At 40.4% G+C, this 20,564-nt stretch overlaps 1 protein-coding gene across 1 annotated transcript in view; it reads left to right on the top strand.

The window, feature by feature from the left end:
* LOC110531315 (coiled-coil domain-containing protein 171) overlaps positions 1–19,053 on the top strand; it is an 86,392-nt gene extending 67,339 nt beyond the window's left edge. Inside the window, exons 23-26 of the mRNA XM_090185699.1 lie at positions 586–640; positions 1,696–1,827; positions 3,628–3,780; positions 17,051–19,053. Coding sequence (XP_090041825.1) covers positions 586–640; positions 1,696–1,827; positions 3,628–3,780; positions 17,051–17,284 — 574 coding nt within the window. The 3' untranslated portion in view covers positions 17,285–19,053. The remainder of the gene's footprint in view (positions 1–585; positions 641–1,695; positions 1,828–3,627; positions 3,781–17,050) is intronic.
* Positions 19,054–20,564: the final 1,511 nt, after the last annotated feature.

The raw sequence follows: 20,564 nt of genomic DNA, 5'->3' as shown, positions 1-20,564 counted from the left end.
TTGGTTAATGTAATGAACATGTGACCTTCAGGGGGCGTTGTGCTTTGTTGAGAATTACGGGATCTGGAGTTGTCCTTTTGCACCCTCTCAAAACTAGCATTTTTTTCTTCTCTTACAGGCTGGTAAACGAGCGTGTTGCGTGTCTCGTGACTTCTGAGGGTTGAATGTTCATGTACTGTAGGGTCTTGACCCAGTCATTTCCATGTACTGTAGGGTCTTGACCCAGTAAAGGGGATTTGAATGTTCATGTACTGTAGGGTCTTGACCCAATAATGTTCATGTACTGTAGGGTCTTGACCCAGTAAAGGGGATTTGAATGTTCATGTACTGTAGGGTCTTGACCCAGTAATGTTCATGTACTGTAGGGTCTTGACCCAGTAATGTTCATGTACTGTAGGGTCTTGACCCAGTAAAGGGGATTTGAATGTTCATGTACTGTAGGGTCTTGACCCAGTAATGTTCATGTACTGTAGGGTCTTGACCCAGTAATGTTCATGTACTGTAGGGTCTAAAAGCCGATGATGACTGTGGCATTAGCTTGCCATTGTAATGCTGACTGATCTTTGTCTGTCTCTCTCTCTCTAGGCGCAAGGACTCCCTGGCGAGCTACATGAGAGCAGTAGAGAGCAGCTACAGAGAGGTGAGCAGCACTGGGTGGTTTTTAAATAGAGAGGTGAGCAACACTGGGTGGTGTTTAAATAGAGAGGTGAGCAACACTGGGTGGTGTTTAAATAGAGAGGTGAGCAACACTGGGTGGTTTTTCAGAGCCTTGTGTGTTGTAACCACATACTATCAGTCACAATGCCAGACAAACCAGCTTTTGTGTTTCTCACTATAAAGAATGGTACAATATTCTCCTACGTGGGACGAAGGTGAGTTACCCTCCCACTCCCCGGAGGTATGGCCCCTCCCACTCCCCAGAGGTATGGCCCCTCCCACTCCCCAGAGGTATGGCCCCTCCCACTCCCCAGAGGTATGGCCCCTCCCACTCCCAGGAGGTATGACCCCTCCCACTCCCAGGAGGTTTGACCCCTCCCACACCCCGGAGGTTTGACCACTCCCAGGAGGTTTGACCCCTCCCACTCCCCGGAGGTTTGACCCCTCCCACTCCCCGGAGGTGTGACCCCTCCCACTCCCCGGAGGTGTGACCCCTCCCACTCCCCGGAGGTATGACCCCTCCCACACCCCGGAGGTTTGACCACTCCCCGGAGTTTTGACCCCTCCCACTCCCCGGAGTTTTGACCCCTCCCACCCCCAGGAGTTTTGGCCCCTCCCACTCCCAGGAGGTTTGGCTCCTCCCACTCCCCTTTGGCTCAGCAGTGTGTCCTTGAAACAGAAGCACTAACACACAAACCTGCACACGCACGCACACACAGCCACACACATATATACACACACAGCCACACACATACACACACAGCCACACACATACACACACATACACACACTCACACACACTCACACACATTCATACACACACTGGCCATTTACACTATACAAGGGTGCAAGGTAGCTAGTGTTTGCCATTGTTGGCCAATCCAGTAAGGTTTGTAATCTATGGTGAGCTTCGATTGGTCACTCGAGTCCCCCTCCGCTTCTCTCCCTTTCCTTCCGTTGAATGTGAATGTCTTCCCATGTTACACCGTGTAAATGGCCCAATACACACACTCTCTCTTTCTCCTGCCCCCACCGCAGGTCAGAGACCATATCGTCCAATCACGATCCACCTCCACTGACAAGGACCTCCCTCTGCAGTTACCAAGAGTGCACCTGGATCTGACCGGACCAGAGAGGTTGCTGGGAGGGCCGGACGTGGCCGCCTGTCAGGTACTAGTCCTGTAGGGACACTGAGTTTAGTCTGTCAGTTACTAGTCGAGCTTAGTCACTGAGCTTAGGGAAACTTAGTTTGGCCTGTCAGGTACTAGTCCTATAGGGACACTGAGTTTAATCTGTCAGGTACTAGTCGTCCTGTAGGGACACTGAGTTTAATCTGTCAGGTACTAGTCCTGTAGGGAAACTTAGTTTGGCCTGTCAGGTACTAGTCGTCCTGTAGGGACACTGAGCTTAGTCTGTCAGGTACTAGTCGTTCTATAGGGACACTGAGTTTAGTCTGTCAGGTACTAGTCGTCCTATAGGGACACTGAGTTTAGTCTGTCAGTTACTAGTCGTCCTATAGGGACACTGAGTTTAGTCTGTCAGGTACTAGTCGTCCTGTAGGGACACTGAGTTTAGTCTGTCAGGTACTAGTCGTCCTATAGGGACACTGAGTTTAGTCTGTCAGGTACTTGTCCTGTAGGGACACTGAGTTTAGTCTGTCAGGTACTTGTCCTGTAGGGACACTAAGTTTAATCTGTCAGGTACTAGTCGTCCTATAGGGACACTGAGTTTAGTCTGTCAGGTACTAGTCGTCCTATAGGGACACTGAGTTTAGTCTGTCAGGTACTAGTCGTCCTATAGGGACACTGAGTTTAGTCTGTCAGGTATTAGTCCTATAGGGACACTGAGTTAAGTCTGTCAGGTACTAGTCCTATAGGGACACTGAGTTTAGTCTGTCAGGTACTAGTCCTATAGGGACACTGAGTTTAGTCTGTCAGGTACTAGTCCTATAGGGACACTGAGTTTAGTCTGTCAGGTACTAGTCGTCCTGTAGGGACACTGAGTTTAGTCTGTCAGGTACTAGTCCTATAGGGACACTGAGTTTAGTCTGTCAGGTACTAGTCCTATAGGGACACTGAGTTTAGTCTGTCAGGTACTAGTCGTCCTATAGGGACACTGAGTTTAGTCTGTCAGGTACTAGTCCTGTAGGGACACTGAGTTTAGTCTGTCAGGTACTAGTCGTCCTACAGGGACACTGAGTTTGGCCTGTCAGGTACTAGTCGTCCTGTAGGGACACTGAGTTTGGCCTGTCAGGTACTAGTCGTCCTGTAGGGACACTGAGTTTAGTCTGTCAGGTACTAGTCGTCCTGTAGGGACACTTAGTTTGGCCTGACAGGTACTAGTCGTCCTATAGGGACACTTAGTTTGGCCTGACAGGTACTAGTCGTCCTGTAGGGACACTGAGTTTAGTCTGTCAGGTACTAGTCGTCCTGTAGGGACACTGAGTTTAGTGTGTCAGGTACTAGTCCTGTAGGGACACTGAGTTTAGTCTGTCAGGTACTAGTCGTCCTATAGGGACACTGAGTTTAGTCTGTCAGGTACTAGTCCTGTAGGGACACTGAGTTTAGTCTGTCAGGTACTAGTCGTCCTACAGGGACACTGAGTTTGGCCTGTCAGGTACTAGTCGTCCTGTAGGGACACTGAGTTTAGTGTGTCAGGTACTAGTCCTGTAGGGACACTGAGTTTAGTCTGTCAGGTACTAGTCGTCCTATAGGGACACTGAGTTTAGTCTGTCAGGTACTAGTCCTGTAGAGAGAAAGAGGAAGTTATTCCTGAAACTGATCAAATATTGATACACATGTAATAGAGCAGGTTAACATATGACCATCTACTGTCAGTAGTCGGTCCTCTCAGAACTAGAGCAGGTTAACATAATCCTGATGTTAGTTCAACACCCGTCCCTGAATAATTAAACAAACACACACATTCACACCCTGAATAAAAACTCTTTCCTCCCATGGTGCATTGCAGAGCCTGGTGGGGACGTTCTCTGAGTTATACCACGCAGCGTTCTCCAGGATTGGCTCGATGGAGAGGGAAATCTCCGCCCACCAAAGCCATGTCTCCGCCCTCCGGAAAGAACTACACGATGCCTGTCTCAGGGAGGACCTCTGTTTCATCCCTGTAAGAGACGAGAGAGACTCTATATAGTAACACTGTCCTACAACTAGAGACTCTATATAGTAACACTGTCCTACAACTAGAGACTCTATATAGTAACACTGTCCTACAACTAGAGACTCTATATAGTAACACTGTCCTACAACTAGAGACTCTATAGTAACACTGTCCTACAACTAGAGACTCTATATAGTAACACTGTCCTACAACTAGAGACTCTATATAGTAACACTGTCCTACAACTAGAGACTCTATATAGTAACACTGTCCTACAACTAGAGACTCTATATAGTAACACTGTCCTACAACTAGAGACTCTATAGTAACACTGTCCTACAACTAGAGACTCTATATAGTAACACTGTCCTACAACTAGAGACTCTATATAGTAACACTGTCCTACAACTAGAGACTCTATATAGTGACACTGTCCTACAACTAGAGACTCTATATAGTAATACTGTCCTACAACTAGAGACTCTATATAGTAACACTGTCCTACAACTAGAGACTCTATATAGTAACACTGTCCTACAACTAGAGACTCTATATAGTAACACTGTCCTACAACTAGAGACTCTATATAGTGACACTGTCCTACAACTAGAGACTCTATATAGTAACACTGTCCTACAACTAGAGACTCTATATAGTAACACTGTCCTACAACTAGAGACTCTATATAGTAACACTGTCCTACAACTAGAGACTCTATATAGTAACACTGTCCTACAACTAGAGACTCTATATAGTAACACTGTCCTACAACTAGAGACTCTATATAGTAACACTGCTGTCCTACAACTAGAGACTCTATATAGTAACACTACTGTCCTACAACTAGAGACTCTATATAGTAACACTGTCCTACTACTAGAGACTCTATATAGTAACACTGTCCTACAACTAGAGACTCTATATAGTAACACTACTGTCCTACAACTAGAGACTCTATATAGTAACACTGTCCTACAACTAGAGACTCTATATAGTAACACTGTCCTACAACTAGAGACTCTATATAGTAACACTGTCCTACAACTAGAGACTCTATATAGTAACACTGTCCTACAACTAGAGACTCTATATAGTAACACTGTCCTACAACTAGAGACTCTATATAGTAACACTGTCCTACAACTAGAGAGACTCTATATAGTAACACTGTCCTACAACTAGAGACTCTATATAGTAACACTGTCCTACAACTAGAGACTCTATATAGTAACACTACTGTCCTACAACTAGAGACTCTATATAGTAACACTGTCCTACAACTAGAGACTCTATATAGTAACACTGTCCTACAACTAGAGACTCTATATAGTAACACTGTCCTACAACTAGAGACTCTATATAGTAACACTGTCCTACAACTAGAGACTCTATATAGTAACACTGTCCTACAACTAGAGACTCTATATAGTAACACTGTCCTACAACTAGAGACTCTATATAGTAACACTGTCCTACAACTAGAGACTCTATATAGTAACACTGTCCTACAACTAGAGACTCTATATAGTAACACTGTCCTACAACTAGAGAGACTCTATATAGTAACACTGTCCTACAACTAGAGACCCTATATAGTAACACTGTCCTACAACTAGAGACTCTATATAGTAACACTGTCCTACAACTAGAGACTCTATATAGTAACACTGTCCTACAACTAGAGACTCTATATAGTAACACTGTCCTACAACTAGAGACTCTATATAGTAACACTGTCCTACAACTAGATACTCTATATAGTAACACTGCTGTCCTACAACTAGAGACTCTATATAGTAACACTGTCCTACAACTAGAGACCCTATATAGTAACACTGTCCTACAACTAGAGACTATATAGTAACACTGTCCAACAACTAGAGACTCTATATAGTAACACTGTCCTACAACTAGAGACTCTATATAGTAACATTACTGTCCTACAACTAGAGACTCTATATAGTAACACTGTCCTACAACTAGAGACTCTATATAGTAACACTACTGTCCTACAACTAGAGACTCTATATAGTAACACTGTCCTACAACTAGAGACTCTATATAGTAACACTGTCCTACAACTAGAGACTCTATATAGTAACACTGTCCTACAACTAGAGACTCTATATAGTAACACTGCTGTCCTACAACTAGAGACTCTATATAGTAACACTGTCCTACAACTAGAGACTCTATATAGTAACACTGTCCTACAACTAGAGAGACTCTATATAGTAACACTGTCCTACAACTAGAGACTCTATATAGTAACACTGTCCTACAACTAGAGACTCTATATAGTAACACTACTGTCCTACAACTAGAGACTCCATATAGTAACACTGTCCTACAACTAGAGACTCTATATAGTAACACTGTCCTACAACTAGAGACTCTATATAGTAACACTGTCCTACAACTAGAGACTCTATATAGTAACACTACTGTCCTACAACTAGAGACTCCATATAGTAACACTGTCCTACAACTAGAGACTCTATATAGTAACACTGTCCTACAACTAGAGAGACTCTATATAGTAACACTGTCCTACAACTAGAGACTCTATATAGTAACACTACTGTCCTACAACTAGAGACTCCATATAGTAACACTGTCCTACAACTAGAGACTCTATATAGTAACACTGTCCTACAACTAGAGAGACTCTATATAGTAACACTGTCCTACAACTAGAGACCCTATATAGTAACACTGTCCTACAACTATAGACTCTATATAGTAACACTGTCCTACAACTAGAGACTCTATATAGTAACACTGTCCTACAACTAGAGACTCTATATAGTAACACTGTCCTACAACTAGAGACTCTATATAGTAACACTGTCCTACAACTAGAGACTCTATATAGTAACACTACTGTCCTACAACTAGAGACTCTATATAGTAACACTGTCCTACAACTAGAGACTCTATATAGTAACACTGTCCTACAACTAGAGACTCTATATAGTAACACTGTCCTACAACTAGAGACTCTATATAGTAACACTGCTGTCCTACAACTAGAGACTCTATATAGTAACACTGTCCTACAACTAGAGACCCTATATAGTAACACTGTCCTACAACTAGAGACTATATAGTAACACTGTCCAACAACTAGAGACTCTATATAGTAACACTGTCCTACAACTAGAGACTCTATATAGTAACATTACTGTCCTACAACTAGAGACTCTATATAGTAACACTGTCCTACAACTAGAGACTCTATATAGTAACACTACTGTCCTACAACTAGAGACTCTATATAGTAACACTGTCCTACAACTAGAGACTCTATATAGTAACACTGCTGTCCTACAACTAGAGACTCTATATAGTAACACTGTCCTACAACTAGAGACTCTATATAGTAACACTGCTGTCCTACAACTAGAGACTCTATATAGTAACACTGTCCTACAACTAGAGACTCTATATAGTAACACTGCTGTCCTACAACTAGAGACTCTATATAGTAACACTGTCCTACAACTAGAGACTCTATATAGTAACACTGTCCTACAACTAGAGACTCTATATAGTAACACTGTCCTACAACTAGAGACTCTATAGTAACACTGTCCTACAACTAGAGACTCTATATAGTAACACTGCTGTCCTACAACTAGAGACTCTATATAGTAACACTGTCCTACAACTAGAGACTCTATATAGTAACACTGTCCTACAACTAGAGACTCTATATAGTAACACTGCTGTCCTACAACTAGAGACTCTATATAGTAACACTGTCCTACAACTAGAGACTCTATATAGTAACACTGTCCTACAACTAGAGACTCTATATAGTAACACTGTCCTACAACTAGAGACTCTATATAGTAACACTGTCCTACAACTAGAGACTCTATATAGTAACACTGTCCTACAACTAGAGACTCTATATAGTAACACTACTGTCCTACAACTAGAGACTCTATATAGTAACACTGTCCTACAACTAGAGACTCTATATAGTAACACTGTCCTACAACTAGAGACTCTATATAGTAACACTGTCCTACAACTAGAGACTCTATATAGTAACACTGTCCTACAACTAGAGACTCTATATAGTAACACTGCTGTCCTACAACTAGAGACTCTATATAGTAACACTGTCCTACAACTAGAGACTCTATATAGTAACACTGTCCTACAACTAGAGAGACTCTATATAGTAACACTGTCCTACAACTAGAGACTCTATATAGTAACACTGTCCTACAACTAGAGACTCTATATAGTAACACTGTCCTACAACTAGAGACTCTATATAGTAACACTGTCCTACAACTAGAGACTCTATATAGTAACACTGTCCTACAACTAGAGACTCTATATAGTAACACTACTGTCCTACAACTAGAGACTCTATATAGTAACACTGTCCTACAACTAGAGACTCTAAATAGTAACACTGCTGTCCTACAACTAGAGACTCTATATAGTAACACTACTGTCCTACAACTAGAGACTCTATATAGTAACACTGTCCTACAACTAGAGACTCTATATAGTAACACTGTCCTACAACTAGAGACTCTATATAGTAACACTGCTGTCCTACAACTAGAGACTCTATATAGTAACACTGTCCTACAACTAGAGACTCTATATAGTAACACTGTCCTACAACTAGAGAGACTCTATATAGTAACACTGTCCTACAACTAGAGACTCTATATAGTAACACTGTCCTACAACTAGAGACTCTATATAGTAACACTGTCCTACAACTAGAGACTCTATATAGTAACACTGTCCTACAACTAGAGACTCTATATAGTAACACTGTCCTACAACTAGAGACTCTATATAGTAACACTGTCCTACAACTAGAGACTCTATATAGTAACACTACTGTCCTACAACTAGAGACTCTATATAGTAACACTGTCCTACAACTAGAGACTCTATATAGTAACACTGTCCTACAACTAGAGACTCTATATAGTAACACTGTCCTACAACTAGAGACTCTATATAGTAACACTGTCCTACAACTAGAGACTCTATAGTAACACTGTCCTACAACTAGAGACTCTATATAGTAACACTGTCCTACAACTAGAGACTCTATATAGTAACACTGTCCTACAACTAGAGACTCTATATAGTAACACTGTCCTACAACTAGAGAGACTCTATATAGTAACACTGTCCTACAACTAGAGACTCTATATAGTAACACTGTCCTACAACTAGAGACTCTATATAGTAACACTGTCCTACAACTAGAGACTCTATATAGTAACACTGTCCTACAACTAGAGACTCTATATAGTAACACTACTGTCCTACAACTAGAGACTCTATATAGTAACACTGTCCTACAACTAGAGACTCTATATAGTAACACTGTCCTACAACTAGAGACTCTATATAGTAACACTGTCCTACAACTAGAGACTCTATATAGTAACACTGTCCTACAACTAGAGACTCTATAGTAACACTGTCCTACAACTAGAGACTCTATATAGTAACACTGTCCTACAACTAGAGACTCTATATAGTAACACTGTCCTACAACTAGAGACTCTATATAGTAACACTGTCCTACAACTAGAGAGACTCTATATAGTAACACTGTCCTACAACTAGAGACTCTATATAGTAACACTGTCCTACAACTAGAGACTCTATATAGTAACACTACTGTCCTACAACTAGAGACTCTATATAGTAACACTGTCCTACAACTAGAGACTCTATATAGTAACACTACTGTCCTACAACTAGAGACTCTATATAGTAACACTGTCCTACAACTAGAGACTCTATATAGTAACACTGTCCTACAACTAGAGACTCTATATAGTAACACTGTCCTACAACTAGAGACTCTATGTAGTAACACTGTCCTACAACTAGAGACTCTATATAGTAACACTGTCCTACAACTAGAGACTCTATATAGTAACACTACTGTCCTACAACTAGAGACTCTATATAGTAACACTGTCCTACAACTAGAGACTCTATATAGTAACACTGTCCTACAACTAGAGACTCTATATAGTAACACTGTCCTACAACTAGAGACTCTGTAGTAACACTGTCCTACAACTAGAGACTCTATATAGTAACACTGTCCTACAACTAGAGACTCTATATAGTAACACTGTCCTACAACTAGAGACTCTATATAGTAACACTGTCCTACAACTAGAGACTCTATATAGTAACACTGTCCTACAACTAGAGACTCTATATAGTAACACTGTCCTACAACTAGAGACTCTATATAGTAACACTGTCCTACAACTAGAGACTCTATAGTAACACTGTCCTACAACTAGAGACTCTATATAGTAACACTGCTGTCCTACAACTAGAGACTCTATATAGTAACACTGTCCTACAACTAGAGACTCTATATAGTAACACTACTGTCCTACAACTAGAGACTCTATATAGTAACACTGTCCTACAACTAGAGACTCTATATAGTAACACTGTCCTACAACTAGAGACTCTATATAGTAACACTGTCCTACAACTAGAGACTCTATATAGTAACACTGTCCTACAACTAGAGACTCTATATAGTAACACTGCTGTCCTACAACTAGAGACTCTATATAGTAACACTGTCCTACAACTAGAGACTCTATATAGTAACACTGTCCTACAACTAGAGACTCTATATAGTAACACTGTCCTACAACTAGAGACTCTATATAGTAACACTGCTGTCCTACAACTAGAGACTCTATATAGTAACACTGCTGTCCTACAACTAGAGACTCTATATAGTAACACTGTCCTACAACTAGAGACTCTATATAGTAACACTACTGTCCTACAACTAGAGACTCTATATAGTAACACTGTCCTACAACTAGAGACTCTATATAGTAACACTACTGTCCTACAACTAGAGACTCTATATAGTAACACTGTCCTTCAACTAGAGACTCTATATAGTAACACTGTCCTACAACTAGAGACTCTATATAGTAACACTGTCCTACAACTAGAGACTCTATGTAGTAACACTGTCCTACAACTAGAGACTCTATATAGTAACACTGTCCTACAACTAGAGACTCTATATAGTAACACTACTGTCCTACAACTAGAGACTCTATATAGTAACACTGTCCTACAACTAGAGACTCTATATAGTAACACTGTCCTACAACTAGAGACTCTATATAGTAACACTGTCCTACAACTAGAGACTCTATAGTAACACTGTCCTACAACTAGAGACTCTATATAGTAACACTGTCCTACAACTAGAGACTCTATATAGTAACACTGTCCTACAACTAGAGACTCTATATAGTAACACTGTCCTACAACTAGAGACTCTATATAGTAACACTGTCCTACAACTAGAGACTCTATATAGTAACACTGTCCTACAACTAGAGACTCTATATAGTAACACTGTCCTACAACTAGAGACTCTATAGTAACACTGTCCTACAACTAGAGACTCTATATAGTAACACTGCTGTCCTACAACTAGAGACTCTATATAGTAACACTGTCCTACAACTAGAGACTCTATATAGTAACACTACTGTCCTACAACTAGAGACTCTATATAGTAACACTGTCCTACAACTAGAGACTCTATATAGTAACACTGTCCTACAACTAGAGACTCTATATAGTAACACTGTCCTACAACTAGAGACTCTATATAGTAACACTGTCCTACAACTAGAGACTCTATATAGTAACACTGTCCTACAACTAGAGACTCTATATAGTAACACTACTGTCCTACAACTAGAGACTCTATATAGTAACACTGTCCTACAACTAGAGAGACTCTATATAGTAACACTGTCCTACAACTAGAGACTCTATATAGTAACACTGTCCTACAACTAGAGACTCTATATAGTAACACTACTGTCCTACAACTAGAGACTCTATATAGTAACACTGCTGTCCTACAACTAGAGACTCTATATAGTAACACTGTCCTACAACTAGAGACTCTATATAGTAACACTGTCCTACAACTAGAGACTCTATATAGTAACACTGCTGTCCTACAACTAGAGACTCTATATAGTAACACTGCTGTCCTACAACTAGAGACTCTATATAGTAACACTGTCCTACAACTAGAGACTCTATATAGTAACACTACTGTCCTACAACTAGAGACTCTATATAGTAACACTGTCCTTCAACTAGAGACTCTATATAGTAACACTGTCCTACAACTAGAGACTCTATATAGTAACACTGTCCTACAACTAGAGACTCTATGTAGTAACACTGTCCTACAACTAGAGACTCTATATAGTAACACTGTCCTACAACTAGAGACTCTATATAGTAACACTACTGTCCTACAACTAGAGACTCTATATAGTAACACTGTCCTACAACTAGAGACTCTATATAGTAACACTGTCCTACAACTAGAGACTCTATATAGTAACACTGTCCTACAACTAGAGACTCTATAGTAACACTGTCCTACAACTAGAGACTCTATATAGTAACACTGTCCTACAACTAGAGACTCTATATAGTAACACTGTCCTACAACTAGAGACTCTATATAGTAACACTGTCCTACAACTAGAGACTCTATATAGTAACACTGTCCTACAACTAGAGACTCTATATAGTAACACTGTCCTACAACTAGAGACTCTATATAGTAACACTGTCCTACAACTAGAGACTCTATAGTAACACTGTCCTACAACTAGAGACTCTATATAGTAACACTGCTGTCCTACAACTAGAGACTCTATATAGTAACACTGTCCTACAACTAGAGACTCTATATAGTAACACTACTGTCCTACAACTAGAGACTCTATATAGTAACACTGTCCTACAACTAGAGACTCTATATAGTAACACTGTCCTACAACTAGAGACTCTATATAGTAACACTGTCCTACAACTAGAGACTCTATATAGTAACACTGTCCTACAACTAGAGACTCTATATAGTAACACTGTCCTACAACTAGAGACTCTATATAGTAACACTACTGTCCTACAACTAGAGACTCTATATAGTAACACTGTCCTACAACTAGAGACTCTATATAGTAACACTGCTGTCCTACAACTAGAGACTCTATATAGTAACACTACTGTCCTACAACTAGAGACTCTATATAGTAACACTGTCCTACAACTAGAGAGACTCTATATAGTAACACTGTCCTACAACTAGAGACTCTATATAGTAGCACTGCTGTCCTTCAACTAGAGATTCTATATAGTAACACTGTCCTACAACTAGAGACTCTATATAGTAACACTGTCCTACAACTAGAGACTCTATATAGTAACACTGTCCTACAACTAGAGACTCTATATAGTAACACTGTCCTACAACTAGAGACTCTATATAGTAACACTGTCCTACAACTAGAGACTCTATATAGTAACACTGTCCTACAACTAGAGACTCTATATAGTAACACTGTCCTACAACTAGAGACTCTATATAGTAACACTGTCCTACAACTAGAGACTCTATATAGTAGCACTGCTGTCCTTCAACTAGAGATTCTATATAGTAACACTGTCCTACAACTAGAGACTCTATATAGTAACACTGTCCTACAACTAGAGACTCTATATAGTAACACTGTCCTACAACTAGAGACTCTATATAGTAACACAGTCCTACAACTAGAGACTCTATATAGTAACACTGTCCTACAACTAGAGACTCTATATAGTAACACTGTCCTACAACTAGAGACTCTATATAGTAACACTACTGTCCTACAACTAGAGACTCTATATAGTAACACTGTCCTACAACTAGAGACTCTATATAGTAACACTGTCCTACAACTAGAGACTCTATATAGTAACACTACTGTCCTACAACTAGAGACTCTATATAGTAACACTGTCCTACAACTAGAGAGACTCTATATAGTAACACTGTCCTACAACTAGAGACTCTATATAGTAACACTGTCCTACAACTAGAGACTCTATACAGTAACACTACTGTCCTACAACTAGAGACTCTATATAGTAACACTGCTGTCCTACAACTAGAGACTCTATATAGTAACACTACTGTCCTACAACTAGAGACTCTATATAGTAACACTGTCCTACAACTAGAGACTCTATATAGTAACACTGTCCTACAACTAGAGACTCTATATAGTAACACTGTCCTACAACTAGAGACTCTATATAGTAACACTGTCCTACAACTAGAGACTCTATATAGTAACACTGTCCTACAACTAGAGACTCTATATAGTAACACTACTGTCCTACAACTATAGACTCTATATAGTAACACTGTCCTACAACTAGAGACTCTATATAGTAACACTGTCCTACAACTAGAGACTCTATATAGTAACACTGTCCTACAACTAGAGACTCTATATAGTAACACTGTCCTACAACTAGAGACTCTATAGTAACACTGTCCTACAACTAGAGACTCTATATAGTAACACTGTCCTACAACTAGAGACTCTATATAGTAACACTGTCCTACAACTAGAGACTCTATATAGTAACACTGTCCTACAACTAGAGAGACTCTATATAGTAACACTGTCCTACAACTAGAGACTCTATATAGTAACACTGTCCTACAACTAGAGACTCTATATAGTAACACTGTCCTACAACTAGAGACTCTATATAGTAACACTGTCCTACAACTAGAGACTCTATATAGTAACACTGTCCTACGACTAGAGACTCTGTATAGTAACACTGTCCTACAACTAGAGACTATATAGTAACACTGTCCTACAACTAGAGAGACTCTATATAGTAACACTGTCCTACAACTAGAGACTCTATATAGTAACACTGTCCTACGACTAGAGACTCTGTATAGTAACACTGTCCTACAACTAGAGACTATATAGTAACACTGTCCTACAACTAGAGAGACTCTATATAGTAACACTGTCCTACAACTAGAGACTCTATATAGTAACACTGCTGTCCTTCAACTAGAGATTCTATATAGTAACACTGTCCTACAACTAGAGACTCTATATAGTAACACTGTCCTACAACTAGAGACTCTATATAGTAACACTGTCCTACAACTAGAGACTCTATATAGTAACACTGTCCTACAACTAGAGACTCTATATAGTAACACTGTCCTACAACTAGAGACTCTATATAGTAACACTGTCCTACAACTAGAGACTCTATATAGTAACACTACTGTCCTACAACTAGAGACTCTATATAGTAACACTGTCCTACAACTAGAGACTCTATATAGTAACACTGTCCTACAACTAGAGACTCTATATAGTAACACTACTGTCCTACAACTAGAGACTCTATATAGTAACACTGTCCTACAACTAGAGAGACTCTATATAGTAACACTGTCCTACAACTAGAGACTCTATATAGTAACACTGTCCTACAACTAGAGACTCTATATAGTAACACTACTGTCCTACAACTAGAGACTCTATATAGTAACACTGCTGTCCTACAACTAGAGACTCTATATAGTAACACTACTGTCCTACAACTAGAGACTCTATATAGTAACACTGTCCTACAACTAGAGACTCTATATAGTAACACTGTCCTACAACTAGAGACTCTATATAGTAACACTGTCCTACAACTAGAGACTCTATATAGTAACACTGTCCTACAACTAGAGACTCTATATAGTAACACTGTCCTACAACTAGAGACTCTATATAGTAACACTGCTGTCCTACAACTAGAGACTCTATATAGTAACACTGTCCTACAACTAGAGACTCTATATAGTAACACTGTCCTACAACTAGAGACTCTATATAGTAACACTGTCCTACAACTAGAGACTCTATATAGTAACACTGCTGTCCTACAACTAGAGACTCTATATAGTAACACTGTCCTACAACTAGAGACTCTATATAGTAACACTGTCCTACAACTAGAGACTCTATATAGTAACACTACTGGCCTACAACTAGAGACTCTATATAGTAACACTGTCCTACAACTAGAGAGACTCTATATAGTAACACTGTCCTACAACTAGAGACTCTATATAGTAACACTACTGTCCTACAACTAGAGACTCTATATAGTAACACTGTCCTACAACTAGAGACTCTATATAGTAACACTGTCCTACAACTAGAGACTCTATATAGTAACACTGTCCTACAACTAGAGACTCTATATAGTAACACTGTCCTACAACTAGAGACTCTATATTGTAACACTGTCCTACAACTAGAGACTATATATAGTAACACTGTCCTACAACTAGAGACTCTATATAGTAACACTGTCCTACAACTAGAGACTCTATATAGTAACACTGTCCTACAACTAGAGACTCTATATAGTAACACTGTCCTACAACTAGAGACTCTATGTAGTAACACTGTCCTACAACTAGAGACTCTATATAGTAACACTGTTCTACAACTAGAGACTCTATATAGTAACACTGTCCTACAACTAGAGACTCTATATAGTAACACTACTGTCCTACAACTAGAGACTCTATATAGTAACACTACTGTCCTACAACTAGAGACTCTATATATCTGCTGTCTCTCGTCAGTCCTTTCTGATGATTGACAGTGTTGAAGAACCTCTGTTTGGCTCATTTAACACCACAGGGACTGCAGTGTCTGACAGAGTGGAAATCAGGCTGGATCCCAGATGTCTGTGTGCATTTTTTGGTTTGTTTGTTGCTGTAGATGAATCTCTTAGTTAATGACTCTCTACTTTTCCAGACTTAACTTCCGAACTGTGCAATGTGTCCGTTTGACCAAGAACCACAGTGACAGTTTCAATGGGGAGACTTTACTTCTTCTAACCCCTAGTTTCCCATTTCCTTTAATCTGGTCGTTATAATCCCCAAAACAAACAAGGGTTTTGTAGATGCTGTAAAGGAGCTGGTCTCAGGAAACAGCTGAATATGGACGGTCGTCATTTAAATGACAGGCTGCTTTAAAGCGCGACCTCCGATTCAATTGACTTTTTAAAAAATATATATTTTTTTTTACTAAGAGCTCATTTCAAAGGCTGAAAATAACTCGGATCAGTCTCTCTATATCATTCCCTCTCTCCTTCACGTTTCCCATGTAAATTATTTTTTGGGGGGGGGGCTCGTCTGTCAGTGGCTGTGTCTGACCCTCAAAAGGCCAACATCGTCTCGTAATTCTGAGCTTAGGACCTTCAGACTGACTAAGACATCATTTTTGTTTGGTAGTTTGTGGAACTTGGATGAAAGGAAAGTGTGTGTGTGTTTCCATGTTCCTTAACCCGTTGACCCCTTCTTCTTCAGGTGTGCGATTCTCAATCGTCAATGACCCCTCACCCAGACGACCTCTGTCAACTCGTCGTTGACCCTGAAGCCCCTCCTACCGAACGCACCAACGTTCTGCTGAGGGAGGCAACCGGCAAACCCAACCCTACCCCCTCCCTCCCCTTGTCAGACCCCCCTAAAAAGGCTAAGGGCAGTAAGAAGGTGCCCAAGAAGACTCGTTCTGTACCGCCCAAGGCTCCGTCAAGAAGATAGACCACAGAATCACTGTTATGTGTTACAGTGTATCTGTTATGTGTTACAGTGTATCTGTTATGTGTTACAGTGTATCTGTTATGTGTTACGGTGTATCTGTTATGTGTTACAGTGTATCTGTTATGTGTTACAGTGTATCTGTTATGTGTTACAGTGTATCTGTTATGTGTTACGGTGTATCTGTTATGTGTTACAGTGTATCTGTTATGTGTTACAGTGTATCTGTGCTGTGTTACAGTGTATCTGTTGTGTATCTGTTATGTGTTACAGCGTATCTGTTACGTGTTACAGTGTATCTGTTATGTGTTACAGTGCATCTGTTATGTGTTACAGTGTATCTGTTATGTGTTACATTGTATCTGTGCTGTGTTACAGTGTATCTGTTGTGTATCTGTTATGTGTTACAGTGTATCTGTTATGTGTTACATTGTATCTGTGCTGTGTTACAGTGTATCTGTGCTGTGTTACAGTGTATCTGTTATGTGTTACAGTGTATCTGTTATGTGTTACAGTGTATCTGTTGTGTGTTACAGTGTATCTGTTATGTGTTACATTGTATCTGTGCTGTGTTACATTGTATCTGTGCTGTGTTACAGTGTATCTGTGCTGTGTTACAGTGTATCTGTTATGTGTTACAGTGTATCTGTTGTGTGTTACAGTGTATCTGTTATGTGTTACAGTGTATCTGTTGTGTGTTACAGTGTATCTGTTGTGTATCTGTTATGTGTTACAGTGTATCTGTTATGTGTTACATTGTATCTGTGCTGTGTTACAGTGTATCTGTGCTGTGTTACAGTGTATCTGTTACGTGTTACAGTGTATCTGTGCTGTGTTACAGTGTATCTGTTACGTGTTACAGTGTATCTGTTATGTGTTACAGTGTATCTGTTGTGTGTTACAGTGTATCTGTTATGTGTTACAGTGTATCTGTTATGTGTTACAGTGTATCTGTGCTGTGTTACAGTGTATCTGTTACGTGTTACAGTGTATCTGTTATGTGTTACAGTGTATCTGTTGTGTGTTACAGTGTATCTGTTATGTGTTACAGTGTATCTGTTATGTGTTACAGTGTATCTGTGCTGTGTTACAGTGTATCTGTGCTGTGTTACAGTGTATCTGTTATGTGTTACAGTGTATCTGTTGTGTGTTACAGTGTATCTGTTATGTGTTACAGTGTATCTGTTACGTGTTACAGTGTATCTGTTACGTGTTACAGTGTATCTGTGCTGTGTTACAGTGTATCTGTTACGTGTTACAGTGTATCTGTGCTGTGTTACAGTGTATCTGTTACGTGTTACAGTGTATCTGTTACGTGTTACAGTGTATCTGTTACGTGTTACAGTGTATCTGTTACGTGTTACAGTGTATCTGTTATGTGTTACAGTGTATCTGTTGTGTATCTGTTATGTGTTACAGTGTATCTGTGCTGTGTTACAGTGTATCTGTGCTGTGTTACAGTGTATCTGTTGTGTATCTGTTATGTGTTACAGTGTATCTGTGCTGTGTTACAGTGTATCTGTGCTGTGTTACAGTGTATCTGTGCTGTGTCTGAAACAGCTCCCTGTTGACCGGAGACCCATGGGTTCCCTTTGGGAAGAACGACCCTTCAATATCCACGCCACAGATTCCTTCTATAGTGTATATCTGTCCTTAATGAAGCGTTTTGATACTGTCATTAAGACTATGAAGAAGTAGACATTTATTTTAGCTAAAGAAAATAAAAAATATCTGTTTTTGTTACATAAATCAGTAAACCTTTTTTACCTGGATAATGACTACTGTTGTTTCAGTTTGGGTCATGTGATGTCTCTTATGTCCAGAGCTGTGTGTGTGTGTGTGTGTGTGTGTGTGTGTGTGTGTGTGTGTGTGTGTGTGTGTGTGTGTGTGTGTGTGTGTGTGTGTGTGTGTGTGTGTGTGTGTGTGTGTGTGTGTGTGTGTGTGTGTGTGTGTGTGTGTGTGTGTGTGTGTGTGTGTGTGTGTTCGTGAACCCTATACTCAGATCTCTCCTAAATGTGTCTCTCTCTCCCAGATACCCCCAGTACATCTCCACACAGACACAAGAAAGACTGTGAAGCCTAATGATCTCCTATGGCTTGTAGTCACTATGTGTGTGTGAGCAACATTCAATACATTGTAGATATTTTAATCTGCATACATCCTGTTCTAGTCAGTCCCACAGCTGGTTCTGTGTCTGTAGCTCCGAGCTTGTGACTTGATGATCTGTCTACCTGTCTGTCCTGAGACAGAGCGGGGGTGTCTGTACCTGTCCCCAACCACCTGCCCTCAGCCAGCCTGCTACTGTCACCTCACTGAGTGTGTTGTGTGTGTGTGTGTGTGTGTGTGTGTCACTCCACTCCTGTTCTCTTCCTACTCTGACCTGATTATTAAAACCATTGGAAGTAAAAACGGACATAACACTCAACCTCCATGGATACCTCTATTACTACCACACCTCTCCTCCATGGATACCTCTAGTACTACCACACCTCTCCTCTCCTCCATGGATACCTCTAGTACTACCACACCTCTCCTCCATGGATACCTCTAGTACTACCACACCTCTCCTCCATGGATACCTCTAGTACTACAACACCTCTCCTCCATGGATACCTCTAGTACTACCACACCTCTCCTCCATGGATACCTCTAGTACTACCACACCTCTCCTCTCCTCCATGGATACCTCTAGTACTACCACACCTCTCCTCTCCTCCATGGATACCTCTAGTACTACCACACCTCTCCTCCATGGATACCTCTAGTACTACCACACCTCTCCTCCATGGATACCTCTAGTACTACAACACCTCTCCTCCATGGATACCTCTAGTACTACCACACCTCTCCTCCATGGATACCTCTAGTACTACCACACCTCTCCTCCATGGATACCTCTAGTACTACCACACCTCTCCTCCATGAATACCTCTAGTACTACCACACCTCTCCTCCATGGATACCTCTAGTACTACCACACCTCTCCTCCATGGATACCCCTGGTACTACCACACCTCTCCTCCATGGATACCTCTAGTACTACCACACCTCTCCTCCATGGATACCTCTAGTACTACCACACCTCTCCTCCATGGATACCTCTAGTACTACCACACCTCTCCTCCATGGATACCTCTAGTACTACCACACCTCTCCTCCATGGATACCTCTAGTACTACCACACCTCTCCTCCATGGATACCCCTAGTACTACCACACCTCTCCTCCATGGATACCCCTAGTACTACCACACCTCTCCTCCATGGATACCTCTAGTACTACCA

The sequence above is a fragment of the Oncorhynchus mykiss genome, chromosome 9 (assembly GCF_057628025.1).
Source record: "Oncorhynchus mykiss isolate SJ-2025 chromosome 9, ASM5762802v1, whole genome shotgun sequence".
NCBI classification, from domain to species: Eukaryota; Metazoa; Chordata; class Actinopteri; order Salmoniformes; family Salmonidae; genus Oncorhynchus; species Oncorhynchus mykiss.
Note: the sequence above shows the minus strand (reverse complement) of the source record. Positions and strands in the feature narration are given on the sequence as shown.